This window comes from Motacilla alba, chromosome 5 (genome assembly GCF_015832195.1).
Source record: "Motacilla alba alba isolate MOTALB_02 chromosome 5, Motacilla_alba_V1.0_pri, whole genome shotgun sequence".
NCBI lineage: Eukaryota > Metazoa > Chordata > Aves > Passeriformes > Motacillidae > Motacilla > Motacilla alba.
The window spans coordinates 59,868,734-59,892,546 of NC_052020.1; the positions used below are offsets into that span (position 1 = coordinate 59,868,734).

Below are 23,813 nucleotides of genomic sequence, written 5' to 3' on the forward strand. Positions count from 1 at the left end.
CAATCGGATGTGCCAGGTCCTGGCAGGGCACAGGGGACTACAGGGCCACACCTGGAGCTGGCTGGGTCACCCTGGGAGCCATCCCAGCACAGAAAGTCCTTTTTTTTTTTTTTTCTTTTTGAATTTATTTCAACAGAGTAGTGCTTGGTTACAATTTAGTGAAGAACAAATAGGTACATTCATTGGCCACAGCTCCCGGGGCAGCAGCTGCTGCCCACCTGCAAAGCCAGAACACTGTTAAACCATACCCAAAAAAACCCCAAACAACCCCACAAAAAAAAAAAAAAACAAAAAAACAAAAAAACAAAAAAAAAAAAAACCCAAAAGAAAGTTTAATGAAAGGCAACTATGCATTAAAAAAGTCCTTGTAACTTCTGAGCTAGAAATGACTTCAGGAAAACACGGGAGCAGCCCCGGCAGGAGCGCTCGGTCGGACAGAGAGGAAAACCCAAAGGCTCGGCCAGACGCTCAGGGTCCATCAGCAACGAGGCTCACTGCCCTGACTGCCCTCCCAAAAACCCAGGAAGATCATAGTGTGGGTGTGTGCTTCAGTGCAAGAGGAACAATGAGCCTGTAGCCCTTGGATTTTGTAGGTTTTTTTAATTATTCTTTTTTTTTCTCTTTTTTTTTTTTTTTTTTTTTTTTGCACTACACTCGTTTCCCTCCAAAGTAAAACTTAAAGTGCTCCTAGTGCTTTGGAATTTAAGCAAGAACAGGGGCCACGAGTGTCACTTGCTGTCTTTGGAGGCTTATGGGAGCAGAAGGAAGGGTGACAGTGCCTGGCCCTTCACCAGCTCTGCCATAAGCCAAGCAGGGATTGAGATGGAGCAACCCGTTCCTGCCAGGAGACAGGGGAGCAGCCGGGGTGGAGCTCAGGGTCAGGGACTCGAGCAAGGGCTGTGCTGAGAGCCCCCATCTTTGCCTTCTCCAAAAAAAGAAGCAGGACTCGCTGCTGTTTTGGGCCAGAAGGAGGTGAGCAGGGAGAGCACAGGCCACACACGGGGACAGGGCAGTGGGACAAGTGACACCGAGCTCAGCACAGCCCCAGGGGCGAGGGGAACAGGCTGGTGAGGAGAGGATGCCCCGGGGCTCGGGTTGCTCTCACAGCTCTCAGGGTCCCTCCAGCTCCCAGCTGCTGTCCCAGCACAGCATTCCCTGTCCCCCAGTGTCCCAGCATGGAGCAGCACGAGGCAGGTTAAGAGCAGTCCCAGGGTGGATTTGGCCCAGGGTCAGAGCAGCTCCCTCCCTGCGCCAGTGCCTTTATCCAAAGCTGCTCTGCTCGTCCCCACGGCTGGCTCAGGGACAAGCCAGCAATAACACCAAGCCTCATCTCCACAGAGCCCAGGCTAGGTCAAACTTGGCTATTTTGGTTAAGGAAAGACAGAGGGACCTGTCCCAGCCTGACCCAGCACTCCCACCCTGGGCACTCCCAGCTCTGAGAGGCCCCAGCTCCACAGGGAGGGCAGAGTGAGGAGCCCAAGGATCAGATCCCCGTGGTTTCTGCCCCTTCCTTCAGCAACAGCAAGGTTCCACAGGCAGCCACGCACCCCCTGCACCTCAGTGGGGACCCAGCAGTTCACATTCACTTCAGGTTAAAACTCTTGGTTATCTGCTAAATGCAATTTAATACTGAGGGGGACGAGGGGAGCCCCACTGTGGGCAACGAGGAGGGGGAGCAGGGCTGCTCCCAGCACCCAGGGGGTGCAGCAGCCCTGGATTCACACACATTCCTGCACACACACTCCTGCTGAGCCAGCTCCAGCCTCTCCCTGCAGGGAAAAGCCAGCCCTGTCCCTCTGCCACGGGCCAGCGGGGTCATCACGAGGCCAGCAGCAACGCTGACCTCACTCAGCTCTGAGCCACAGGCCCAGGTAGGACAGGGCAGCAGCCAGGTGGGACCAGCAGGGCAGGGCAAGACCCCCCCGAGCCCCAGGGCCTCACCCAGCCCCGCCAGGTGGGAATATGGCACAGTAAACTCCAGCATCCAGCACCGGGGGCCCTGCCCAGACAGAGCTCCCCGCTCCCAGGGAGGCAGGATGCAGAGTCCTTCAGGGAACACGTCTTTGCAGAAGACAGTGCCTCTCCCAGCTCCGGATGTGCAATTTAAACAGTAACTAGAACAGTCTCAGGCCAAGCACAGCCCGAGCGAGATTCGTTCCTTCCAAGTGTGCAGATAAAAGTGCAAATATGCATTTGATGTTTCTTTTCTAGTGAGGAAGCTCTGGTGCATTTAGCTGCCAACATCTTGAAGACCAGACCAAAGGAAAAAAAACCAAAAAAAAAAAGCTTCCAGAGAGTTCAGCTTCACTTTGCTACATGGTACCTTAAAGTCACAGTTCTCTGACTTAACTGCCCGCAGCCCTGGGCTCGGTCCCGCGCGCGGCTGCGGCAGGTAGTGGAATGTTTGTGTCATGAGTTAGATGCTTCGGGGGGGAGAGAGGAGGAAAAAAGGAAAAACCGGGTTACAATCCTATACACGAGTGCCACTCTGGGAAGAGAGGGAGCCTCCTCAGTTCTGCGGGGCAGGGTGGGAGCTGTGGTGGTGGTGGTGGTTGGTCTCCGAGCCGCCAGCGGCGCAGAGCAAGGGCGCGCTGTCCGCGGCGCTCCCGCCGTCGGTGCCAGCCAGGGAACCGTAGCAGCCCGAGCACTGAGGGGTGGCCAAGCTGCAGGAGAGACAGAAAAAACAGACTGAGAGGTGGCCAAGCTGCAGGAGAGGCAGGAAAAAAACAGGCATGGGCTTTTGAGGAATGAATAATTTGGCTCCTCCAGAGTTCTGCTCCCAGCACTGGTCAGGGGGTTGAAGTTTGAAGGTTCAGTATCTCCAAGGAATTTGGCTTTGATGAGACAGCTACAAGGAGAAGAGCACCAGGCCCTGGTGGTCAAGAGGAGCCAGAAGCTCTGAACTGCTCTTTACACCCCTGGGCAGCAAGTGAGGTGTGGTAGACAGGTAGGCAGAAGAATTATAGAAGAAAGGCCTTATGAAATCAAACTGCCAAAGCTGGCCTGTCATTTCTTCTAAGTGCAGCTAACAAGCAATTTGCAAGTTGCCATGTGAAGCTATTCTGAGAATCAGAAGTTCCTTTAACACAACATTCTATTCTGAGGGTGAAAAACAAATGCACCTGTGTAAATAGCAAGATTTGTCCCATGAGAAGCCACAAAGGAAAAATGTCAACATATCTAGAGAGAGAAAACCTGATAGACATATACAACAGCCCTCACTGAGCAGTGAACTGAGCCTCACTGCATTGCTGACCAATTAGGTTTAACACAGTGCCTGCTGATATTTCCTACAAGCATGAGCTTTGTGAATGAAGAATTGCCTTTCTGCAGGAAGGGAATGGAGTCTCAGCTGGTTTATTCCAACATATGGTGACCCCGAAGACGTGACCAATGCGAGACGAACAAAAATGGTGAAATGAGCCAAGCGAGACAGGGTTTAGAGGTGGAATATACAAAGTCATGAAAGGAAGATGGACTCAGCTCCAAGGCAGGAGCAAACAGCAGTGAGGTGAGACACAGCACACAGACACAACCACCAGCAGCGCTGCTGGCTGCAGGATCAGCGCAAAAAGAAATTCAAGCAACGAATTTACAAAGTAGCAAAAGGCCACGGCTACGGTCAGCCCTGGGATCCATGCAGAACAAGCAAAGACAAGAGGCAGCCGGTGAAGTGGAACAGCGACTGCACGGGGCTGCAGAGGGTGTGGAACGCATGGAAATGAACACAACTCCTGGGAGAAAGTGAGAGCAGAACCGCGAGTCGTGGAACACAAACGTGGTCTGCAGACCTCAGGAGATACGCGGCCGAAAGAGAGTCACGGAAGGTGAGGCAGCCTAAGAGCTGCCGAGGAGAGAAAGGCCCAGCAAATCGTGGGGACAACAGTCTCAAGAACCATGGCGAGTGAACAGTCAGCTGCTAGGGTGTGGGGAAACATGCTGCAGAACAGAACCGTGATGTGGAAACGGCACGTGGGAGCGGTGACTGCACGGAAACGAACGCGGCACAGAAAGAGCACCAAACTGAGAAGAGGCAAAATATGCTGGGAAAAGGAGAAAGCATATACTTGTTGCACTGATAGCTTTGTTATTGTGTTGTGTGGTCCAGGGGCCGGTCCTCGATTCGGCAAATGCATTTAGTGGAGCCTGAGCCTACACTCTGGTTCTGGGACAGTGCCTGTGTGTGTCCCTGCGTACGGATGCTCAGGAGCACATGGCCCTTGTGCCAGTCATTTTTCTTCTATCCCAGAGCTGGACACAGCAGTAGGGGCAGCAAGAGTCAAACCGGGTGGAGAAACAAATGAAGAACCAGGAGCCCAGAACCAGAACTTAGTTGCGTGCCCGTGCAAAATCACCTCCGTCACGACTGAGTTACTCCTCAGATGGTGCAGACGGGCGGCCGTCTGAGCAGGTCTCATCCTCCAGCAGAACTCATAAACTGCAGGACTGGACAGTATTTTTATAGCAAAGCTTCCGTCCGGACCCAGCAGCTCCACCAGGGCTGGGCCCCCTGGTCAGCGGTCTCCCGTGGAACTCGGAGATTCCAAAACAGAAGAGGAGAGCTGCGGGTGCTTGGTGCCGTTCTAGAGTTTTCTACCTTCGCCTTTTGGTATTTTTCCTCTCACGGTGTGCAGTTCATAGGGTTTGTTTTTTATTGTTTTTTCCCTTCCTCTCATTCAACCACCAGTGTTTTAGCGGGGAGAACAGAGGGGCAGTGGTGCAGGATGGTGCCACGGAGCTTTCCCTTCCCTAGCTGGCGATGCCATGGGGCAGCTCAGCCCTCCTTCCCCCTTTTTGGGGCTGTGCCTGCCCATCACTTGAGATCAGCTGAGATCAATATTTAATTGCTGTTTATCTAAGAGATCTGTTGTAGATATGGGGCAGTGCAGCAGGCCTCCCCCTGCCCCAGCATGTGGCTGGGCCGCTGCACCTCTGCTCCTTTTTTTTTGGTTTGTTTTTTGGTTTTAATCTAAAACAATGTCTAAGGAGCTTACTAGAAAGTGACTCTATAAAATATTCTTCTAATCTCTACTCATGCACATATAAAATCCAGACAATGAAGAAGTCAGAGCTGCTGCCAGCTGCACTCTCTCTGCAGAGGTGTGATCCTTCACCTGGGGACAGCTACAGCAGCCCTTGGCGCTTCAGGTCTTCGTAGGTCTTTTTATTCACCACGTTCCCACTGGAATCCTCACATTCCTCCTCTGTATCCGGCTGCCACCTCTCTGAAGCCTTCTGCTGTTTCAGCTTTGCCCACAACGAGACTGCATCCTCAATCTGTGTGACGCTGGCAAAGTGTGCAGTGCTGGGGATGCCCAGGCACCACATTCCATGGGCGTGTCTCCACTCTGCAAAGTGCCTCTGGAACGCCTTGGGCCCTCAGTAGGTGTAGTTACCACAAATCTCACAGTTGTAGTTGATGTTCAGACCATGGAGTTTATACAACCAGTACGGGATGGGCTTCCCATCCCAACCAAGAGGCAGATTTTTAGGGTTATAAATGATTTCATTTTCTTCATCTTCACTCTCACTGATCTGCTCTTCCTCCTCCTCCCCTGTCTGTGCCTGCTTATGCTGCACGTTCTCACGGGTGAGGTGTCTTTGTTCCCCAAGAACTTCCACATACTCATAAATCTGAGCTTCCAGGAATGCAAGATCTTTATTTCTTTCAGTGTCTCTCTTGCCTCCTTTTGTCTTTGGATTCTTAGCAAACAAGGAAGGATCGAGTGCTTCCAGGGATTTGCCTTTAGTGCTAAAAAGCCTCTGAGCACGCTCCTCCAGAGTCCCGCCACACTTCAGCCCCAAAGCCAGCAAAGCTGATTTTAACCTGTGCAGTCCCAGGGAGGCCAGTTCCTCCCAGGAGGAGAAGGCCGAGAGGTCCAGGTGGGCACCAGCATGGGTGAGGGCACTGCTGGTCTCCTTTGGCCAGCCCGGGAATGTGCCCTTCTCCCACTTCTTCTCAAACTCCACCTGAATTTTCTCAAAAATTTCATTCTGGTCCAGTAATGGTTTCACTCGATCTGTGTAACCCTGCAGGTATTCAAGGAGCATTTCAAGATACCTCTTATATTCAGCATTTTTTCTCTCTATGGGAATATTGAAGAGTTGGTCAAATGTGGATAAGTGATATAATCCAATTTCTCTGATGATTTCAGGTTAATGTACTTGAGGTAACAATCATGCAAATCCAAGTACCGTCCGTACACCTCCCTCATCTGTGAACTCCACCAGATTCTGAGCTTCTTCACTCGCACTGTCTCTGGCCTTCAGCAGCTCCTCAAACTCCACTGACACAGGAACACAGATCTCATGTGGGTGCTTCCAATGAAACTCCTTAATTTGCTTCAGCCTGTTGTAAAACTCCACAAATTCATTTGGCCCAGAAATGGCACTGAGTTCTTCCTCACGTAGGCCGTCCTCGTCATTGTACAGCTCCCACAGGTTGCCACTCACCTCCATGCACCTGTCCCGCATGGCCCGGGTGCGGTGGTCCGAGTTGATCCGGTCGTGGAGCATGGACTTCTTGGTGAGCATCTCCTTCACCATCACATCCACGAGCCTCTCCTGCTCCTCGTGGTACCGCCGCTGCTGCTCCAGGATCGTCTCCATCCCACTCACAGCTCCCACTGCCCTGTGGGCCTGCAGCTCTCCTCTTCTCCCAGGATTATTTGCAGCAATTAATTTCTTAACCAAGTCCTACAACATTGAATTTTATCTGCAGCAGTTCCTTAAAGTTTGGGAATAATTAGCTCACAAATAAAATGCTGAAGCAGACAAAGTCAGAATACAACCTGACACCCTGTGGGTCAGGGTGTTGGCAGCCATCCAAATAAATGGTGGCTGCAGTCCTCCTGGAGTGACAAACGTGGTGCTGTTGAAGGGGTGATCCTGTAGAAGGCTGTAATTTTCCTCTGAAGGTCCAATGGTGCCTGGTCTTCCTCTGGGAATCCAGTGGAAAAGGCTGCTGTGGTGCTCCAAGCCTCAGATTATATCCAGGTAGGAATGCGTTGGCTCCTCCCCCTGGGCAGAGCATCTCCCAGTGGGATGATGGATTTTATCAGCCATGCTGGGACACTCAGGGATGATGGATTTTATCAGCCATGCTGGGACACTCAGGCACCACTGAGTGTCCCAGAAGAGATCTCCTGGAGGGAGGATTAACAGAAGAGATCTCCTGGAGGGAAGATTGGTTGTGGAAGAGATAAAGAAAACTGCCCCACCTGGTTTTAACAGCTGGCCCATTAGGAGAAGCTATCCCCTCAGAGTCATGAGGGATGGCTCATGGAGGAGATGAAGAACACTCCCTCACGTGGTTTTAACAGATGGTGATGGAAGACATCTGGTTACGCCTTGCATTGGAGCCTAAGAGAGTTAAACATTACCTTTCTATGCTGTAAGATATGAAGCTGTTTTCTTTTAAGAGGTAAGATGACTCAGACTAAAACAGCTGTGATGGAAGACTGACAAACACCTGTTCGTGGATAAGGAAGACACAGTGTGCTCACCCTTGATTTTGTGAAGATTCTATTGCTCGTTACAATCTCTGCTGTTTCACCTTCCACAGGTAACACAGAAGAGACAGTGATGATTCTCCATTATGGCTGCTGTTGATTGTAAACTGTTTCAGTGCTTTCCTTTGTTACATTTTACTGTCATAGGTACATGACTGTTTAGAAAGGTGTTATCTCAACTTCCTAAGAGGGTTACCACTGATATACTGACTACATTTTGTGAATTTACTGATTTTATAACAGGCATCATTCATAAGATGCTATTACTGTATTTACAGCCAGCTTCTTCTATGCTTTAACATCTCTTTGTGCAATTATCTAAAAGACTCGTGTCATTTCAGGATCCTTCTTTTTTATCCTCTAGCTGCTTATGCATCTCTTAGACCAGCTTAGCTCTCTGGCTAGTCCCTGCACTGGCTCTATGGTTTGACCCAACGCTGTCCCATAATTAAGTATTTTTCAGAGTTCCAAGAAAAGATATTTGAGCTTCATTGAAAGCCTCCTCTGAACTGCTGGTCTTGTGGTTTTCCCAGTTATTACAGAAGCACTCCAGCAGTTTGCTGTATTTGAAGCATTTCTATCCTGAAGGAAATTTTGGAGGGATCCAACTACTAGATGGTTTGATAAGTCCTTAACCCCAAGGCCTTTACTCATAACTGCTATTCTTAAGAGCCTTGTTTTAAAATGTGTTTAGGGAATTCGCTCCCAGATGGAGCTTGGGATGAGGCCAGGCCTTAGCTCTACCTGGATGGAGAATTTGTCAATAAACCCAATGTTTTCTGCATCAAAACTAGATTCAGGTCACTTTGACTTGGCAATTTGACCCTTTATATATGACAGCTGAACCTATCTTTAGAGTGAGCTTGGGAATTATTATCTGGAAATAATTATCCAAGCCCTCACTAAATTGAGGTTTGTCAGCTGTTCGCAGACTCTGGGATGATGGCAGAGCATTTCAGAGATTCCTAATTACCTAATTTCACATGTATTATTAATTATGTGTATTACCTGAAGTAGTCTTAATTGTTGTACCTGGCTAATCCCTGATTGCTGTCAGTTTCTTGTTCACTACATGTATGGTTTTGCCTTGATGTTTCCTCATGCTCATAACCAAAGACATGCATCTCATTTAAAAAAAAACAAAACAAAAAACAAAAAGGAGAATTTAGGGCCTTAAGAACATCTAAATAATGTAATATGTACATTAGAAATTCAGGCAAAGAATTTTGAATAATGCAATATTTGCATTAGAATTTGTAAAAAAGATCATCCAGTCTAAATCCCAATTGAGTGTGCCTCAATTAGCAAAGCCTAATTGATTCACTGACTTCAAGAGAGGGCGTGCTTGTGTTTTACCAGCAGCAGGTTCCAAGTGGTCACCTGTTTGTTCAATCAATCACCCATCACCTCTGGAAAACGAGGCCCAGTGGAAAGAGAAATAACCTGATCACCCTGCAGCCCTCGTGGCCAGAACAGGAACAGAAACAGGACTGCCAAGACTCAGCTGTGTCTGCAAACTACAGAGGCAATTTGCCAACAAAAGCCTCATGTCATCAGCATGGTATAGTGTTCCTACTAACCTTCTTCAGTTATTCCCTGTTCCAGGATCCAGGAGGACATTCAGTGATGTCAAAGATCAGCATTTCCAGCTAATGGACTTTCTCCTGAGTTTCAACTATTTGGACTTAAAAACAATGGTCATTTATCTCCATTTCCCTAAGAGACATTGGTCATTATTCTTTTGTTTTCTCATGCTGGGAAATCCTGTCTCAATGACTTGATAGATTCTGATAAGCGTTGTTGATTGTAATCAGTCTTTTATCCCATCTCTAATAGATAACCAGTGATAACCTTAATGAGATAATACCCTGACAAGAGTGAGCTGTTTTACCATCAGAACAGAGCCTTTTTAAAGTTAATGAAAAGGGTGTGATGTTGTAGACAGGTAGAAGAATTATAGAAGAAAGGCCTTATGAAATCAAACTGCCAAAGCTGGCCTGTCATTTCTTCTAAGTGCAGCTAACAAGCAATTTGCAAGTTGCCATGTGAAGCTATTCTGAGAATCAGAAGTTCCTTTAACACAACATTCTATTCTGAGGGTGAAAAACAAATGCACCTGTGTAAATAACAAGATTTGTCCCATGAGAAGCCAAAAATGTCAACATATCTAGAGAGAGAAAACCTGATAGACATATACAACAGCCCTCACTGAGCAATGAACTGAGCCTCACTGCATTGCTGACCAATTAGGTTTAACACAGTGCCTGCTGGTATTTCCTACAAGCATGAGCTTTGTGAATGAAGAATTGCCTTTCTGCAGGAAGGGAATGGAGTCTCAGCTGGTTTATTCCAACAGTGAGGGACTTGGAAGTGAAGTGGAAAGGAAGTAAAGTGTTTCAGGCCAGGTTGGACTGGGCTTGGAGCAGCCTGGGATAGTGGAAAGTGTCCCTGCCCATGGCAGGGGGTGGAACAACATGGGCTTTAAGGTCCCTTCCAGCCCTAACCATTCCATGATTCCAGGGTGACAGGGCCACCAGGATGCCTTGTAAGAGTTTTGCTGGGGATACCTGACCACTGTCCCCCACACCAGCACTTCCTGCAGAGCTTTGTCCCAGCTCCCTTCCAGAACTTCACCAGATCTCACTCTCCAGTGGAGAAACCTCTCTAGAGATCATCTCAGAGGGCTCTGAAATGGATCCCAGCCCTCCTGGATGAGGTCTCCTGTGTGCAATCACCATCTGTGAGCACCATCCACCTCTCTGAGCTGGTCACTTCTGCCCAATAAAAACAGCTCCTTGTGAGCTGCACAAGGGAACAAAACCCCTGTCAGAGGCTCCCTGCCCCATCTACCTCACCCAAGCTGCCTCTTCCACCAAAGTTTTTCCTAGGAGCAGAAGCCAGGAGCTCTGGTGCTGCCCCAGAGGGCAGCGGAGCAGCAGCCCAACCCTTCCTTACCCTCCTTCCCTGGCCCCGAGCCGTGACAAGTCATCGTCGCTGTCGTAGCGCCTGGGATTGTCAAAGAAATAGGCCCTGGAGCTGTAGCTGTGGCTGTTGACCATCCCTGCTGGAGTCTGCCGAGGAGAAAGGAGTTAGGCCAGAAGCAAAACATTCCCAAAAGTCATCCCAGGCATCCTCCCAGCACAGGGGACTTGCTCAGGCCTACCAGGTTCTGGCTCAGTCTCTGAGCGCGGAAGAACAGCACCACGAAAGTGGTTGGCACCAGCTCCCAGAGGAACAGGACCACTCCAAACACCACGTACTCCTCACTGCTCACCTCCACGTGCACCTGTGGGCACAAGGCAGAGGGGTCTGTGTCATGTCAGCCACCCACAGAGCTCCCAAAAGCTGGAACTGGGAGTGCAGAGAAACCTTTCCAAAGGCAGGAGTCCCCCGAGCAGCACAGTGACCTTCACCTGGCTGCTGCTGCTGGTTTGGGTGAGCTGGCTCTGCTCAGAGGGTGCTACCAGGGCACTGGGAGCTCCTGCCCACACCAGGGACTCTCCCTCACACACAGCCATGCCCGATTAAGCATTGCTGTTCTGCTCTAGTTGAGTTGTCCCTCCTCTCCCTCAAAAGAAGAGTTGGCAGGCTGAAAGGGAAGAGCACAACAGGGAATCCTTCCTGAAGAAGTGGCTGGGGAGAGGAGGACTCAGGTTTGCTGCGTGCAGAGAGCAAGCAGAGCAGAAAGGCAGCTCATGTGGGGGTTCAGCTACCCAGACACTCCCCAGAGCCCCCTGTTCACCCTCACAGGATGAGGAGTGACTGCATCTCACTCCACTGGCTCTGGATTTGGGGTCACACACTCACCTTGTCTGAAAGGTTGTCCCAGCCATAGTTAAAAGGACCAGGAACATTGTCTGGAGATATGGCCACAGCTACCAGGTTATAGCAAGCCCTTGAGGAATACAGGAGGGCCACTACAGATCCCACCAGAATAGCCTGGCAGACAGATGTTCCCTAGGAAAGGAAGAAATAAAAAGAGTTTTAATACAGAGCTGTGATGTTCTTCCCTGTTCCCTTAAATGCATGAGCAGCTGTGCAGGCAAGAATGACCCAGAACATTTGTATGTTGTTGCTAAAATATTCAGAGCTGGGTAAGAGCTTTCTCATGTGATGAGTTCATTGCAGGAGCCACACAGCCAGAGCTGCCTGGGAGCAGGGAAGGATCTGAGGCACTGGAGTGTCCCTGGAAGGACTTGGTCAATCAGCTCCAAAGTGGGGGTCCAGGGAGATGCTGTTCCACCCCCTGCCTTCCTCTGGGAATCTCCACAAGGCCAGCAACCAACCAGCAGGAAAATCAACTTCTGCTTCACAGCCCAGACCTTGCAGAGGTGTTCACCCAGCCCTCTCACTTGCAGCCAACCCAGCACCCCAACACTGCTCACAGTGTTTGTCTACGAAAGAAGCTGAAGTATTTGGGGTGGGCAGAAAAACCCAGAGCTTGAAGCCCAGTACCTGAAGGGAGCCCACAGGAAAGATGGAGAGAGACCATTTACAATGGCCTGGAGGGACAGGACACAGGGAATGGCTTCAAACAGACAGAGGGCAGGGTTAGATGGGATATGGCGAGTAAATTCTGGGTTGTGAGGGAGCTGAGGCCCTGGCACAGGGTGCCCAGAGCAGCTGTGGCTGCCCCTGGATCCCTGGAAGTGTCCAAGGCCAGGCTAGATGGGCATGGAGCAACCTGATCTAGTTAAAGGTAACCCTTGGCATTGGAACTGGATGGGATTTAAGATCCCTTCCAACTCAAACCGTTCAGGAATGCTGAGACAAACCAGGTTTTGTTAAATCCATCCATGAATCCCTTTAATGGCTGCTGGGAGGCAGCAAGTCATAGTGAGGGGCAAACACCCTTCAGGACCTGAGCTGCCTTTGTGTTTAAGCAGAGAATCTGCTGGGGAAGCTCATCCCAGTGGTCTGCTCCACATCCCAGCTCTATTTTCCTAGATCTGGAGCTCAGGATAGTGTCTTGAGAGCGGCATCAGGAGAGAGGTGTCAACAGACAAGTGACAGCCCTGAAGCCCAGCACACACCCTGCTGCCACTGGACGCTGAGCCTGTGGTGCTCAGGCCAGCACAATGAGGCACAAAGGCTGCTGAAGCCAATCTCCAGCTCACAAGAACCCCAGGACAGGAGCAGGCTGCAGTCCAGCCTCCTTCCCTCAGCCCTGACCTTCCCACCTTCAGTGTGGAGGCAGCAGCCTCCAGCCCTGCTGCATGGCTTTGAGTTCAGGGCCAGGACAACCTTCTGGGGCATCTGTGTAACATTTCTGCTCATCCCCAGCCTGCTTCTGCAGCAATTTCCCACACACAACCTCACAGGATGCCCCCAAGGCAGGGGAGAGAGGCAGAGACCTTCAGCAGACAGGCAGGGTGAGTATCCAAGTGGAGAGCAGAGGCTTCCCTGGAGCACGCTGTACACAGCCCAGGGGCAGCCTCGGGCATGTGAGGATTGGAACTTCCTGCACTGGGGGAACTGGGTGAGTTAATGAGTGTCCAGAGCCAGTCAGAGCTGGATTCCAGGCCCAGGCTAGCAGGGATGTGAGCAGCTTCTCTGCTCCTGCCTCACTGCAGAGCTGGATGCAACCTGCAGCCTCTGGACAGCTGTCACGGGAGCCAGCCAGGACACCAGACCCAGCCCACACCCCTTGGATTTCAGGAAGCCACCAATGCCCTCTGCTGCTTAAGGAGCCAGACATCTACAGAAAGCCTCAGCTTCAGCTGGCTGTGCTCAGGTGCTCTGGTTTTTCCTCTAGATGTTTGCAGGCACTCAGGTGGACACTGATTGCAGCCTCCTGCCACACTGCTGGTGGCTTTTCCACTTTGCTATCTGCTGGAAAAGAGCTGTGTGTGTTCAGACCCTCACCTGTCCTGCCCTGGGACATGACCTACAGCAGCTTCTCCTCCCACTCCAAAATGCTCATCTCATCCTACCCAAGCAGAGTCCAGCTAAAGCTGGATTTCTGGGGGATCCCCTTTGCAGGGAATCATGACACACCTGCTACAGGTAAAATACACAGCAAAAACTGCATCTGCTGCTCTGAGAGAACCCTCTCTTCAAGGCAAACCCGGGATTTTCTATGCCTGAAAAGCAGAAGCAGCTCATAAATCTGTTATGCCAAAGCTGCAGACAAAGTATTCCCCTAAAACATGCAGGAAACATCACTCCCACAGCAGGAGCTTGCACTTTGTGAAAGGGAGGAACCCAAGAGTTGCCACCTCCACACTGGAAGGAGAATTTGAGCCAGAGCAGCTCAGATGCCACCAGGCCAGCACTGCCCTGAGTGAGCACACCCAGCTCCAGCTGAGCAGTCCCAGTGGGAATTCCCAAGGCATTTACCCACCTTGGACTCGAGGTAGACGTTGGCTGAAGACATCTTTCCCAGTTTGCACATGCAGCAGGCCAGGGAGATGGCACAGAGGATGAAGAGGCTGTCGTTGACCAGAGCCCGGGCCAGGACCGTCCACCTCAGCTGCTTCTCCGGGACCTCGCCGTGGATCAGCATTGCACAGGTTAAATTCACAACTAGGAACAGGAGGCTGGTGAGGATGGAACCCAGGTACAACAGGACCCTGGAGACATGGTGAGGGGGAAAAATGGTCAGTGAGACAAGCCCAGGTTCATTCTGCACCTCCCTCCTGTCTCACCTCCTTCCTGCTTGCGGGGAAGCTCAGGCATTCCAGCAAATTTCAGGGGTTGTATTGGCAGCCCAAGGCTGCAGAGGATTTGTTGGAGCTGCTCTCAGAACACATGAGCAGCGTAAGCAGTCATGAGTTACAAGACTCATCTTCTGACAGTCAGGTTCTTATCTTGCAGATTTTAAGTGTTGCTCCAGCTCTGCATTAACTCCAGTCAATAAGCCATGAGTCATCACAACCACTGCAACTCCTTTCTTGAGAGCCACCGGAGCTTGCATTTTCCACCCTGGGTTTCCCTGGGAAGCGCCTGGGCTGCACAAACCTGGGGCTCACCCATTGCTCCAGCCTTGTTCTGCAGATCTTTCCTGGGCTGGGACAGCTCAGAGTGACCCTAAGAGTCCACCCAGGGGAACTGGGATGCTTGAGCTCCTCTGGCACCCCTGAAGCTCCCACTCCTGCTCCAAGGTGCAACTCTGCTCCTTTCCCAGAGCACAGGTATGGAATTAGAGCTCTGTTCAGCTTTTGGGGCCTGACCCTCCCATTCCCAGCCAGCTCCCCTGGGACCAGCTTTGGAGGGAAGGTCAGGACAGCAGCACTTACTTGTACTTGTTGAATTCAGCTGCACATTTCACTTTGAATATGACCTGCAGGAAAGATTTGCACAGGGTTACTTTAGGTTTCCTTTCAACTTTGTCAAGAGAGAAACAGAGAAATCAGAATCCAGCTGAACATCTCCAAGGAATCTGGATTACTTATTAGCACCAACTCTTGCTCTGGACCCAAAAGAATGGTATTTTCTCCTTGTACAAGCCCAGCCCAAATACAGGTTCCCAACAACCATAAACATATTTAACACCCCATGTGTGACAAGCACTTCAACACCACACCTTGAAGACTTCAAGAAAAGAAGGGAGTTTAGCACTTTAAAGTCCTTCAAAAATACATCTCCTTTTCCCAATGTTTCGGGCTATTTTAGGATCTCAGCCATGCTGGATTTCCATGTGAGAGGAGCACGGACACTTTAGGAAGGTGCAGATACTCCCAAGTCACAGCTCAGATGGGAATTCCTGCTGCAAAGGCACAGGGAACCTGTGCTCACACTGCTCAGGAACTGGGTTGTGTCCAGCTCCAGCTCCAGACCCCACCAGAAGGATCCCAGAGCTGGGGTCACGTTGAGCCACTGGCAAAGCTCATGTCCTGACTGGAGACTTTGAAGGAACTTGGGAAGAGGCACAGACACGTCCTGAGTGACCCCACCTGTACTTGTGGGATCACTGCACAGCTGTGGAGCCTCAGTTTCCCTTCTCCCACAAGGAGACTTCCCTGTCAGCAGTGAAGGATCACTCATCTCCTCCCAGGCATCCTCAGGCAGCTTTTATCCTGGTGGGATTCCTCGGCTCCTGCTTCCAAGTCAGCACTGAGGTAGAAATGGCACATGAGCTTCAGGAATCAGACTGCTGCCAAGGGGATTTCCAGAGACATTTCAGGATCTGAGGGATTGTCTGAGCCACTGCAGTGGTTCCAAGCATTTCAAAGGACATTGGACAGCTTCAGTGATTCTCTTCCAAGAGCCATTTCCACTGCCTGGCTCCTCTTCCCAAGGCTGAGGGAGGATGAGTTTAACTTAGTGAGGAATGAGACATGGTTCTTCAGCAGAGGGAGGTATCAGCCTCAGGAAAGTTCTCTGTCCCCTTGTCCTGGCACACACAAGTACACGAGTGGGGCACAATCCACTCCGAGCCCTAAAACTCATCTCAGCTACAAGAAACTGGGTTTTGGGAAGGGCCACGTGGACTCCAAAGCAGAAACATCCCTGAATCCTCCCTTGTTTGCTGTGGGTGACATTCAGGCACTTTGGGAGTGTCATGGAATCACTGAGGCTGGAAAAGCCCTCCAAGGTCATTAAGTCCCACCATTAATCCAGCACCACCACATTCACCACTAAACCGTGCCCTAAAGTGCCACATCCATGAGTTTTTTGAACACTTCCAGGGCTGGGGACTCCACCACTGCCCTGAACAGCCTGTTTCAACACCTCACCACCTTTCAGTGAAGAATTTTTTCCTAACATCCACTTAGTACCTAAATATTCCCTGGCACAACTTGAGGCTGTTTCCTCTTGTCCTGTCAAAACTGGCACTGGTGACATCCAGCTGGGAAACTCCTGGTTCAGCACCCATTCCAGCAGCATGGAAATCCACAGAGCAACCTGCACTCCTGCTGCAACCTCAGCCTCTGAACAGCCCTGCAGAGTCCCTGGCTTGAATTCCAGCTGGGAATGTCGTGTTCTCAGCTGAGAACAGCCCCTCAGCCGAGCAGGGAAGTGCCCCTGGCTCACAGGAAGATGCTGTTTTGGGCAGGACACTCTTCCCAAACCCTCCCCTGCAGCCCCAGGGATGAAGGCACACAAAGCTGAGTCAGGGTTAAGAGTGCAACAGCAATTTGAGCCTCACGCTTGGCCCGCTGCCATGGAAAGCAGAGGGAGACCACAGCTCCAGCCTTACACCTTTATTAGCCCCTGGATAGTTATTCCTGTAACTTCAGGAAGGGAACAGCCACCACTGCTTTGGTGGTTTTGGTTATTGAGGCTGATAAGTTATCTGGAGGTTGCTTTTCCTTCCCAGGGACTGGGTCAGGAGGTGCCACCAGCAGCGTGCACAGGGTGTCTCTGGGTTCTTATCCTTGAGATGAGCTCCGAGCCTCCTGCACGGGGCTCTGCTGCTCCCAGAGCCCAAGGACAGCTCAGGCAGAGGGTTCTGCTGTGAAAAATCCAGCACAGAGCGCTCAGGAGCAACCCTGCTCTTCAGAAAAACAGAGCCCTGTGCTTCAGCAGGTGCATTAGGCCGAGCTGTGAGCAGCAATCCCTGCAAACTGAACGGTTCCTTCAAATCTGAGCTGAGCCCAGCTCCGGAAATCAAGCATGAAAACAGGGAACAGAGGTCTCAGCAGCACGGAGCAGCAGGACTGGGAACATTTACTCTGAACAAGCCTTTCACATCAGTTTGGAATACTCAGGTGCCTTTCCAGAGCCATGGACCCCTCGAGCACTCCACACCAGCCAGAAGGTGAGGCTGAAATGAGCTACAGACCCCAAAGCCCTCTGTGATGCTGGAGGCTTTTGGGTTTGTGATGAGTGGGTTTATCCCACAAAAGTGATTTCCTTGCTCACATCACAGCTCAGAGAGCCCCTAGGGTGTGTTCAAGAGACACACTCACCCTTAGAAGGTGCACTGGAGGTGTCACAGCTGCTAAGGGAAGAAAAGCAACATGTCCCAGATCCCACAGATGAATCCAAGGACCACCCCCAGTGCCTGCACAAGGCAGGATCTTAAACCTTACAGTGAGGCACTTAGGCTGGACCAAAAACAAGCTGCTTTTCAGCAGACCTGAAAGATCCAGGAACTTGCTGTTGTCCACTGGAATCAAATTTTTTTCTTGCTTCATAAGGACAGATTTGGGCTCTGCAGACACAAGGCACAACCATGCCCTGCCCCAACACAGCTCAGCTGCAGGAGCATCCCCAGACAGATCCCTCTCCTCACCACACGAGATAATGGGAGCACAGCACAGACTATTTTGGGGTCACACCTTGTACCAGGCGTGCAAAGCCCAGCTTCAATCCACAGAGGAAAAGCTGGAACTGTCCGTGAGGATCTCACCATCCTCATATTAGCGGTGAGATCATTCCATGCCACCATGAACACAATTCCGCATGTTCCCTCTTTTCCCAGAATAGCTGGTCCCCAGCAGGGCCACCTGTTCATCTGGGAAGCATGGGAGCCATCAGCTATGGGATGGAGCAGCCTGCAGCTCCAGTGATCCCTCACCAGCTGTCCCTCTGAGGCACAGGGCACTGCCAGGTGTCTGCTGCACAGGGAAGGTGAAAGAGGGAAATGAAGGATGGAGATTTTCCCAGTTTTCCATCTGAGAAGGCAGGAAGATCCAGGACAGCAGAGACAAACACCTCCCAGGCTGGATGCTCTGTCTCCAGTGCAATCAGAGCAGGAAGGGACGAGAGGGGCTGATGTCATCTCCTCACATGGAGCACTCAGAGCAACCCAGGCAGCTGAAGGGCTCTGTCAGCATCAGCCCCACCAGGCCAGCATTCCTTACCCATCCCTGCTGATTCCCAGGACAACCAGAGCTGTCAAGGGCTCGGGAAGGTCTTAAAGATCAAGGTTGTGGTGGCTGCATTTCACAGAATCATTTGGGTTGGAGAAGACCTCCAAGGCCATCAGGTCCAAGCTGTGCCTGATTCCCACCTTGTCACAAGCCCAGAGCACTGAGTGCCACCTCCAGGGGTTCCCTGGACACCTCCAGGGATGGAGACTCCAAACCTCCCTGGCAGCTCCTTCCAATGCCTGACAACCTTTTCCATGGAGAAACTTTCCCCAATATCCAATTTAAACCTCCCCTGGCACAGCTTGAGGCCATCTCCCCTCATCCCTTGCTCCCTTGGGAGCAGAGCTCAAGCTTCCCTGGCTGTCCCCTCCTGTCAGGAGTTGTGCAAAGCCACAAGGTCCCTCCTGAGCCTCCTTTGCTCCAGGTTAAATACCCTGAGCTCCTGCCACGTATTTCCATGTCCATGTACCACGCTCCTGACAAAGACCTGGGGAAAACCAGAAGTTGCAGGCTCTTGGGAAAGGTGGCATCCTTCAAGCAGCACAGGAGCTATTCCAAAGGCAAGGCAAAGGAGCACCCTAGGTTGGACATCAGAGCTCTTGAGGCAAGACTGGGAGTGGATCTGAGGAATTCTGACCTGATGGACTGGGAACTCCAGACTGCCAGGAAAGGAATCCTCCTGGTGCAAGCTGAAGTAGAAAGGAAGAGAAGCTCCCAAGCTAAAGGGATGTTCCTGGTGGAAAAAGTATCCCAAGGGAGACTACAAGAGAGCTGGAAAGGACAAGAGCAGGGAATGAAAGGACACAGGGAATGGCTTCAAATAGACAGAGGGCAGGGATGGATAGAATATGGGGAAGAACACCTGGCTATGAGGGTGGGGAGGCCCTGGCACAGGCTGCCCAGAGAAGCTGGGGCTGCCCCTGGATCCCTGGAAGTGTCCAAGGCCAGGCTGGAGCAAACTGGGACAGTGGAAGGTGTCCCTGCCCATGGCAGGGGGGTGGAACTGGATGGATTTAAGGCTCTTTCCAACCCAAACCGTTCTGGGACTCTATGAAAAATAAATACTCATTCTGTTAGGTCTCTGCATCCCCTCAGGAACCTCAGGGGTCAAGATGGATTAGGAAGAGGATAACCTGTCCCCACAGAAAGGAGGAACACCAGGCAGTCCAGCAAATTTGAATTTCAGCCCTGAAACAGCCTGGAGTGTTTAGTAATGCCAGTTCTCCACAGGTATCTGTTTCCTGGAGCTTCTCCCCCCAGCACCATTCCATCCTCAGCCTCTATGCTGCCTGAGGAGCTCTGCAAATCAAGCAAGAACAGCTCAAATATCAGCACAGGCCATTTTCTTGCCCAGATGCCATTTCTCCAGCATGGCCACAAAGGAGGCTCTGTGTACAGGGACAATGAGGCAGGCCCTCAGCACAGCAGCAGCCCCTGCTTTTATCCGAGGACATCTCAGCCCAGGATGCCACCCCGGGGCAGCAGAAGCTCAGTGTCCTTCCACAGGCTGCTGCCTAAGTGGCCCTTGAAAACTGGGAATGGATGGGCACATTCTGCTGGAGTCACACCAGTAAACACACCAGTCACCTCTAGCTCATGGGAGCCAGAAAAGCTCCACAGGCTTTCCATGTTTTTTCTCCAAACCTCTGGAGCTTCACCAGCGAGATCTCCCAAAAACCCCACGGAGTGATGGACACTCCTCCTGGTCGTTCCAGGGAAGTGTCAGGCCCTCCCTGGAGCTGAGCAAGCAGACCCATTTTCATAAGTCACTTTATCCTTCCCCACTCCAGATTCAGAGCTCTTATTTCCTCAGACAGGATTTCCCTTGGCTCTAGGTCTTCAAGGAGAAAGAAATGGGATACATGCAGAGTTCACTGAAAAACAGATCTCGTGGGAGGAGGAGAAGCCTGGGAATCTATTGGGATTTACTTTAAGAGGACCTCTAAACCAGCCCGCAGAGAGGCAAATCTGCTGTCAAATCCAGTGACCTAGAGGAAAACAGAAATCCAGCCACTCTGTGGAGCAGAGCACAGAATCCCTGCCTTTCAAGGGACACCAACCCCTCCTGGCTGGAGCAACTGGGAGGTCAGGCTCCCTTAAGCAGACAAGATGGATTTGTGCACTCTCTGCACCATTTGTTATTCCACCGCCACTCCACCACCAACACCTTTTGCAACAGGCAGGTCACCCCCAAAGCCTCCAGGTGTTTACTGGGGGGGAAGAAAGGGGGGAAAAAGAACCAGAACAGCACAACAACCCCAGTGCCCCAAGTGTCATGTGAATGTTGGTGTCCTGGGGAAAATGAAATCATAACTCCCCGTGGGTGACACATAGGAGCGACGGGGAGATTTCTGTGTGCTAGCCGTTCCTTTGTGAGGCTGGGGAACAGCCGAGAGCTGCAGAGCAAAGAATCCCAACAACAACAACAAAGCTGGAAGGGAAAAAGTGGTGACTTGTTTCATAAATAGGCAGCAAACCGGGAGGCAGGCGAGCAAAGGGCTGCTCAAGAGAAACTGGAGCAGAAACAAAATATTCAGGAGGAGGATGGGGAGGGGAGAGCCTGGGCTTTAGGAGATAAAGACAAGTGGAAGGACTAAGGAAAGGAGGCTAAAAATCACCACCCGAGTGATGGGAAACCCAGAAAAGCAGGGACACAGCTCGGTGACAATAACAAGCGGCTCCGCACTGTCCCAGCAGCGATGCTGGGGCTGGGAAGGGGCCCCCCTCGGCTGCCCCGGGCTGTTGTGTGAGGGATCTCGGGGTTTTTTTGTCTGACAAGCTGCGGAACAACAAGCCCGGCTCGCAGCGGAGCGATGGAGGGAAGGAGGGAGCGCAGCAACAATAGCAGAAGAGGCTCTGGCTGGTGACGTAATGGTTGGCATCACTCCAGGCCAGAGCAGCCCCTGCTGCTGCCACTTTCTGGTCCCCCTTTGCAGAAGGGGAATCAATTAAAAAAAAAAGAAAAAGATGCAAAACAGTCCCTCAAGTGACGCGCCCCCCCCTCCCCACACACACACACACAAACACCCCGCTGTGGGTCTGGCTTGCAAAGAGGAAAACCCCACCTGGGAGCAGGGCATCTCCCTGCACCCCCAAATCCCAAATTCAGGGCATGTGGCTGTCCCCCCCAATGCGGGGTCTGCAGTCAGGGTACAGCACCCCAAACCCTTAATGCTGGGATTCTGGGCACACTTTTAGCTCACACCATCCCCCCCAAATCCCACCCCGCCCCCCCCAGCTTGGATTCAGGGCACAATCCCTGTGCTTCTCCCCCAAGCCTGGATTCAGGACACAATCCTGTGCCTCCCCTCCTCCCGAGCTTGGATTCAGGGCACAACCCCTGCATCCCCCCAGGCTGTCCCAAAGTCTGGATTCAGGGCACAATCCCCGTGCCTCCTTCCAGCCGGGATTCAGGGCACAGCCCCGCATCCCCTCAGGCTGTCCCGAAGCCTCCATCGGGATGGGGCAGCCCCCCAGGGCAGCCCCCCACCCTCACCTGGGCGCCCACATCCCCATCCCACCCCAAGCCTCGGCTCCAGGGCGCTCCAAGTTTGGAGAGGCGGCTCAAGAGGAGCTTCCAGCCCCGGTGTCCCACAGGGCGGAGGTTTGGCAAAGAGAATTTTGGAGGGGTTTTGCCCAAAAGGCAAAACTTACCTCAGCGAAATAGAGGTTGAGGAGGCAGAGGCTGGAGAAGAGGAGGCAGCCGGGCAAGCAGTACAGGAGCCAGTGGGCGAAGGGCTGCTGGAGGCGGAGGGCCTGCAGGGAATTCTGCAGGTAGAAGGAGAACAGGGTGGTCCTGAGGGCTGCCCAGAGCAGGCAGAGGAAGAGGCAGAGCGTGTGGTAACTCAGCCGCCGCTCGCGGTAGTAGAGCAGCAGCCAGAGCTGCAGGTAGGCGAAGAGGAAGAGCGCGGCGTAGAGCGCCGTGTGGAGCACGGTGAGCCCCAGCTCCACGGCGTAGGGCACGGCCGCCCCCTCAGCGAGGGCCATGGGGCAGCGGGAGGCACCGACCCCCTCCCTGCCTTCCCTCAGCCCCGGCTGGACACCCCCATGCAACAAAGGGGAGACCCCCCCCTTTTCCCCTTCTTCTTCTTGTTCTCCTCCTCCCGCCCGCCCGGCTGCACCTCCCGCCCGCCCGCCGCCAAACAACTCCGTGCCGGGGACAGCCGGCTGAGCCCGCTGATTTGAGGGGCGGCGGCGCGCGCTCCCCATTGGCCGCCCGCCGGCCACGCCCCCCGCCGCGCCCACCCGCCGCGCCCACTGGCCGGCGCCGGCTGTCAATCACCCGCGCGACGCCCCCGCCGCGACGCCGCTTTGCTTGTTGGGTTGGCGGCGCCGCCCGCCCGCCATCCCTCCTTCCCTGAGAGCCGGTGAGGGGTGAGAGAGGGACGGGGAGAGGGGAGAGAGGAGAAAGGGATGAGGGAGGAGAAAGGGATGAGGGAGGAGAAAGGGATGAGAGAGGGGAGCGGGGGGAGAAGGGTTGAAAGGGGCCGTGAGGGGAGCGCTGAGGGGCCTCACGGAGGAGCCTCACGGAGGAGCCGGGGGGATCTGGGCACCCCCGCAGGCAGAGTCGGGCTGCGGGAGCATCCCCGCTTCAAGCTCTGTGGGGATGTCCGGGTGTCGCTCACAGACCGGGAACTTCCCCGTTGCAGGCTGGAGATGTCCGGGTGTCGCTCACGGACCGTCTGTTCTTCCATGCAGGCGGCCATCCCTGTGGATGCCGGCGCTGCTCAGCTGCGATCAGCTCTCGGTGCAACCCCTGGGCACCGAAAGGCTTCGCTCGGCTCGGGGAGAGCCCCCCACGCTGGTTTGGGCATCCCGGCTTTTCCAGCCGTGCAGCCGGGGCCGAGGGACGCCTCGGGGCGGGATGCTGTCCCAGCAGCTCGGAGCAGGGATGAGGACATCGGCCTGAACGCTCGGGGACAGCAGGTAGGTGACAGCCCTGAGACATCCGGAGCTTGCTCGGTGATGTGCGCCCAGTGGCGGCTGCTTTCCAGGGATTTCGGGGGCTGGTTCTCAAGGACAGACTGAATGGGGCAGCAGCAGCAGTGCGTGGTGCTGGTTCCACCAGGGTGGAATTCACAGGTGGTGATTCCAGCATGCGGTGATGTTGTCAGGGAAGTGATGGATTCATCTTCCTTGGAAGTGTTCACAAGCAATGTGCATGTGGCACTTGGGGACATGGGTTAGTGGTGGGCTTGGCAGTGCTGGGGGAATGGTTGGACTCTTAAGAGGTTTTTCCAGCCTGTGTGATTCCGTGCTGCAGGCTGTCTGCTGTGCACAGCAATCAAAGCTCTCCTCTCCCGGTGTGGGCAGAGGGAAAGGCTGCACCGTGTCCCTCCTGCAGCCTTGGACAGCAAGTGAGACCTAGCTGCTGGGAAGTTGGACCTGGAAGTGAAAATGAAAGTGAAACTCTTCTGGAAGTGGCAGGATAAAGGGCAGCATGGGAGCATCAAAAATCCAGGCAAAAAATCCAGGAAAAATCCAGGCAAAGCACACTGGGCAACAGGCTGGGATGTTCCCAGAAAAGGATCCCTGTGCTTCA

General features: G+C 52.6%; 3 protein-coding genes across 7 annotated transcripts in view; 1 reads left to right on the top strand and 2 right to left on the bottom strand.

Moving 5' to 3' along the window:
- Window positions 1-303: 303 nt before the first annotated feature.
- Window positions 304-22,385, bottom strand: GPR137C (G protein-coupled receptor 137C). Its single transcript, XM_038139065.1, has 7 exons — window positions 21,926-22,385; window positions 14,750-14,793; window positions 13,855-14,083; window positions 11,319-11,468; window positions 10,675-10,797; window positions 10,467-10,582; window positions 304-2,663 (listed from the first exon to the last, which is right to left on the bottom strand). Exons 1-7 carry the CDS (start codon window positions 22,256-22,258, stop codon window positions 2,510-2,512), a joined length of 1,149 nt encoding a protein of 382 aa, XP_037994993.1. The 5' UTR covers window positions 22,259-22,385; the 3' UTR covers window positions 304-2,509.
- SF3A3 (splicing factor 3a subunit 3) lies at window positions 4,981-6,997 on the bottom strand. The gene is given in 3 exon segments (XM_038139064.1): window positions 4,981-6,119; window positions 6,122-6,203; window positions 6,205-6,997. Coding segments are annotated over 3 exon segments (1,482 nt in total). The 5' UTR covers window positions 6,610-6,997; the 3' UTR covers window positions 4,981-5,124.
- A 716-nt stretch (window positions 22,386-23,101) lies between the features above and the next one.
- Window positions 23,102-23,813, top strand: part of TXNDC16 (thioredoxin domain containing 16) — a 38,266-nt gene continuing 37,554 nt past the window's right edge. For 4 of the 5 annotated variants that reach the window (XM_038139011.1, XM_038139014.1, XM_038139015.1 and 1 more), the window contains exon 1: window positions 23,102-23,197. The gene's annotated coding sequence lies outside the window, so the exon portion shown is untranslated. The remainder of the gene's footprint in view (window positions 23,198-23,813) is intronic. The other variant, XM_038139012.1, reaches the window with a different exon arrangement.

Excerpts from the sequence above, each read along its gene's own strand:
- GPR137C (XM_038139065.1), bottom strand. The coding sequence starts at position 22,258 with ATGGCCCTCGCTGAGGGGGCGGCCGTGCCCTACGCCGTGGAGCTGGGG. Across the intron at positions 14,084-14,749 it reads GCTGAATTCAACAAGTACAA|GGTCCTGTTGTACCTGGGTT; the intron begins GTAAGTGCTGCT and ends CCATGTCTCCAG. Across the intron at positions 2,664-10,466 it reads CTCGGGGCCAGGGAAGGAGG|CTTGGCCACCCCTCAGTGCT; the intron begins GTAAGGAAGGGT and ends TCTCTCCTGCAG.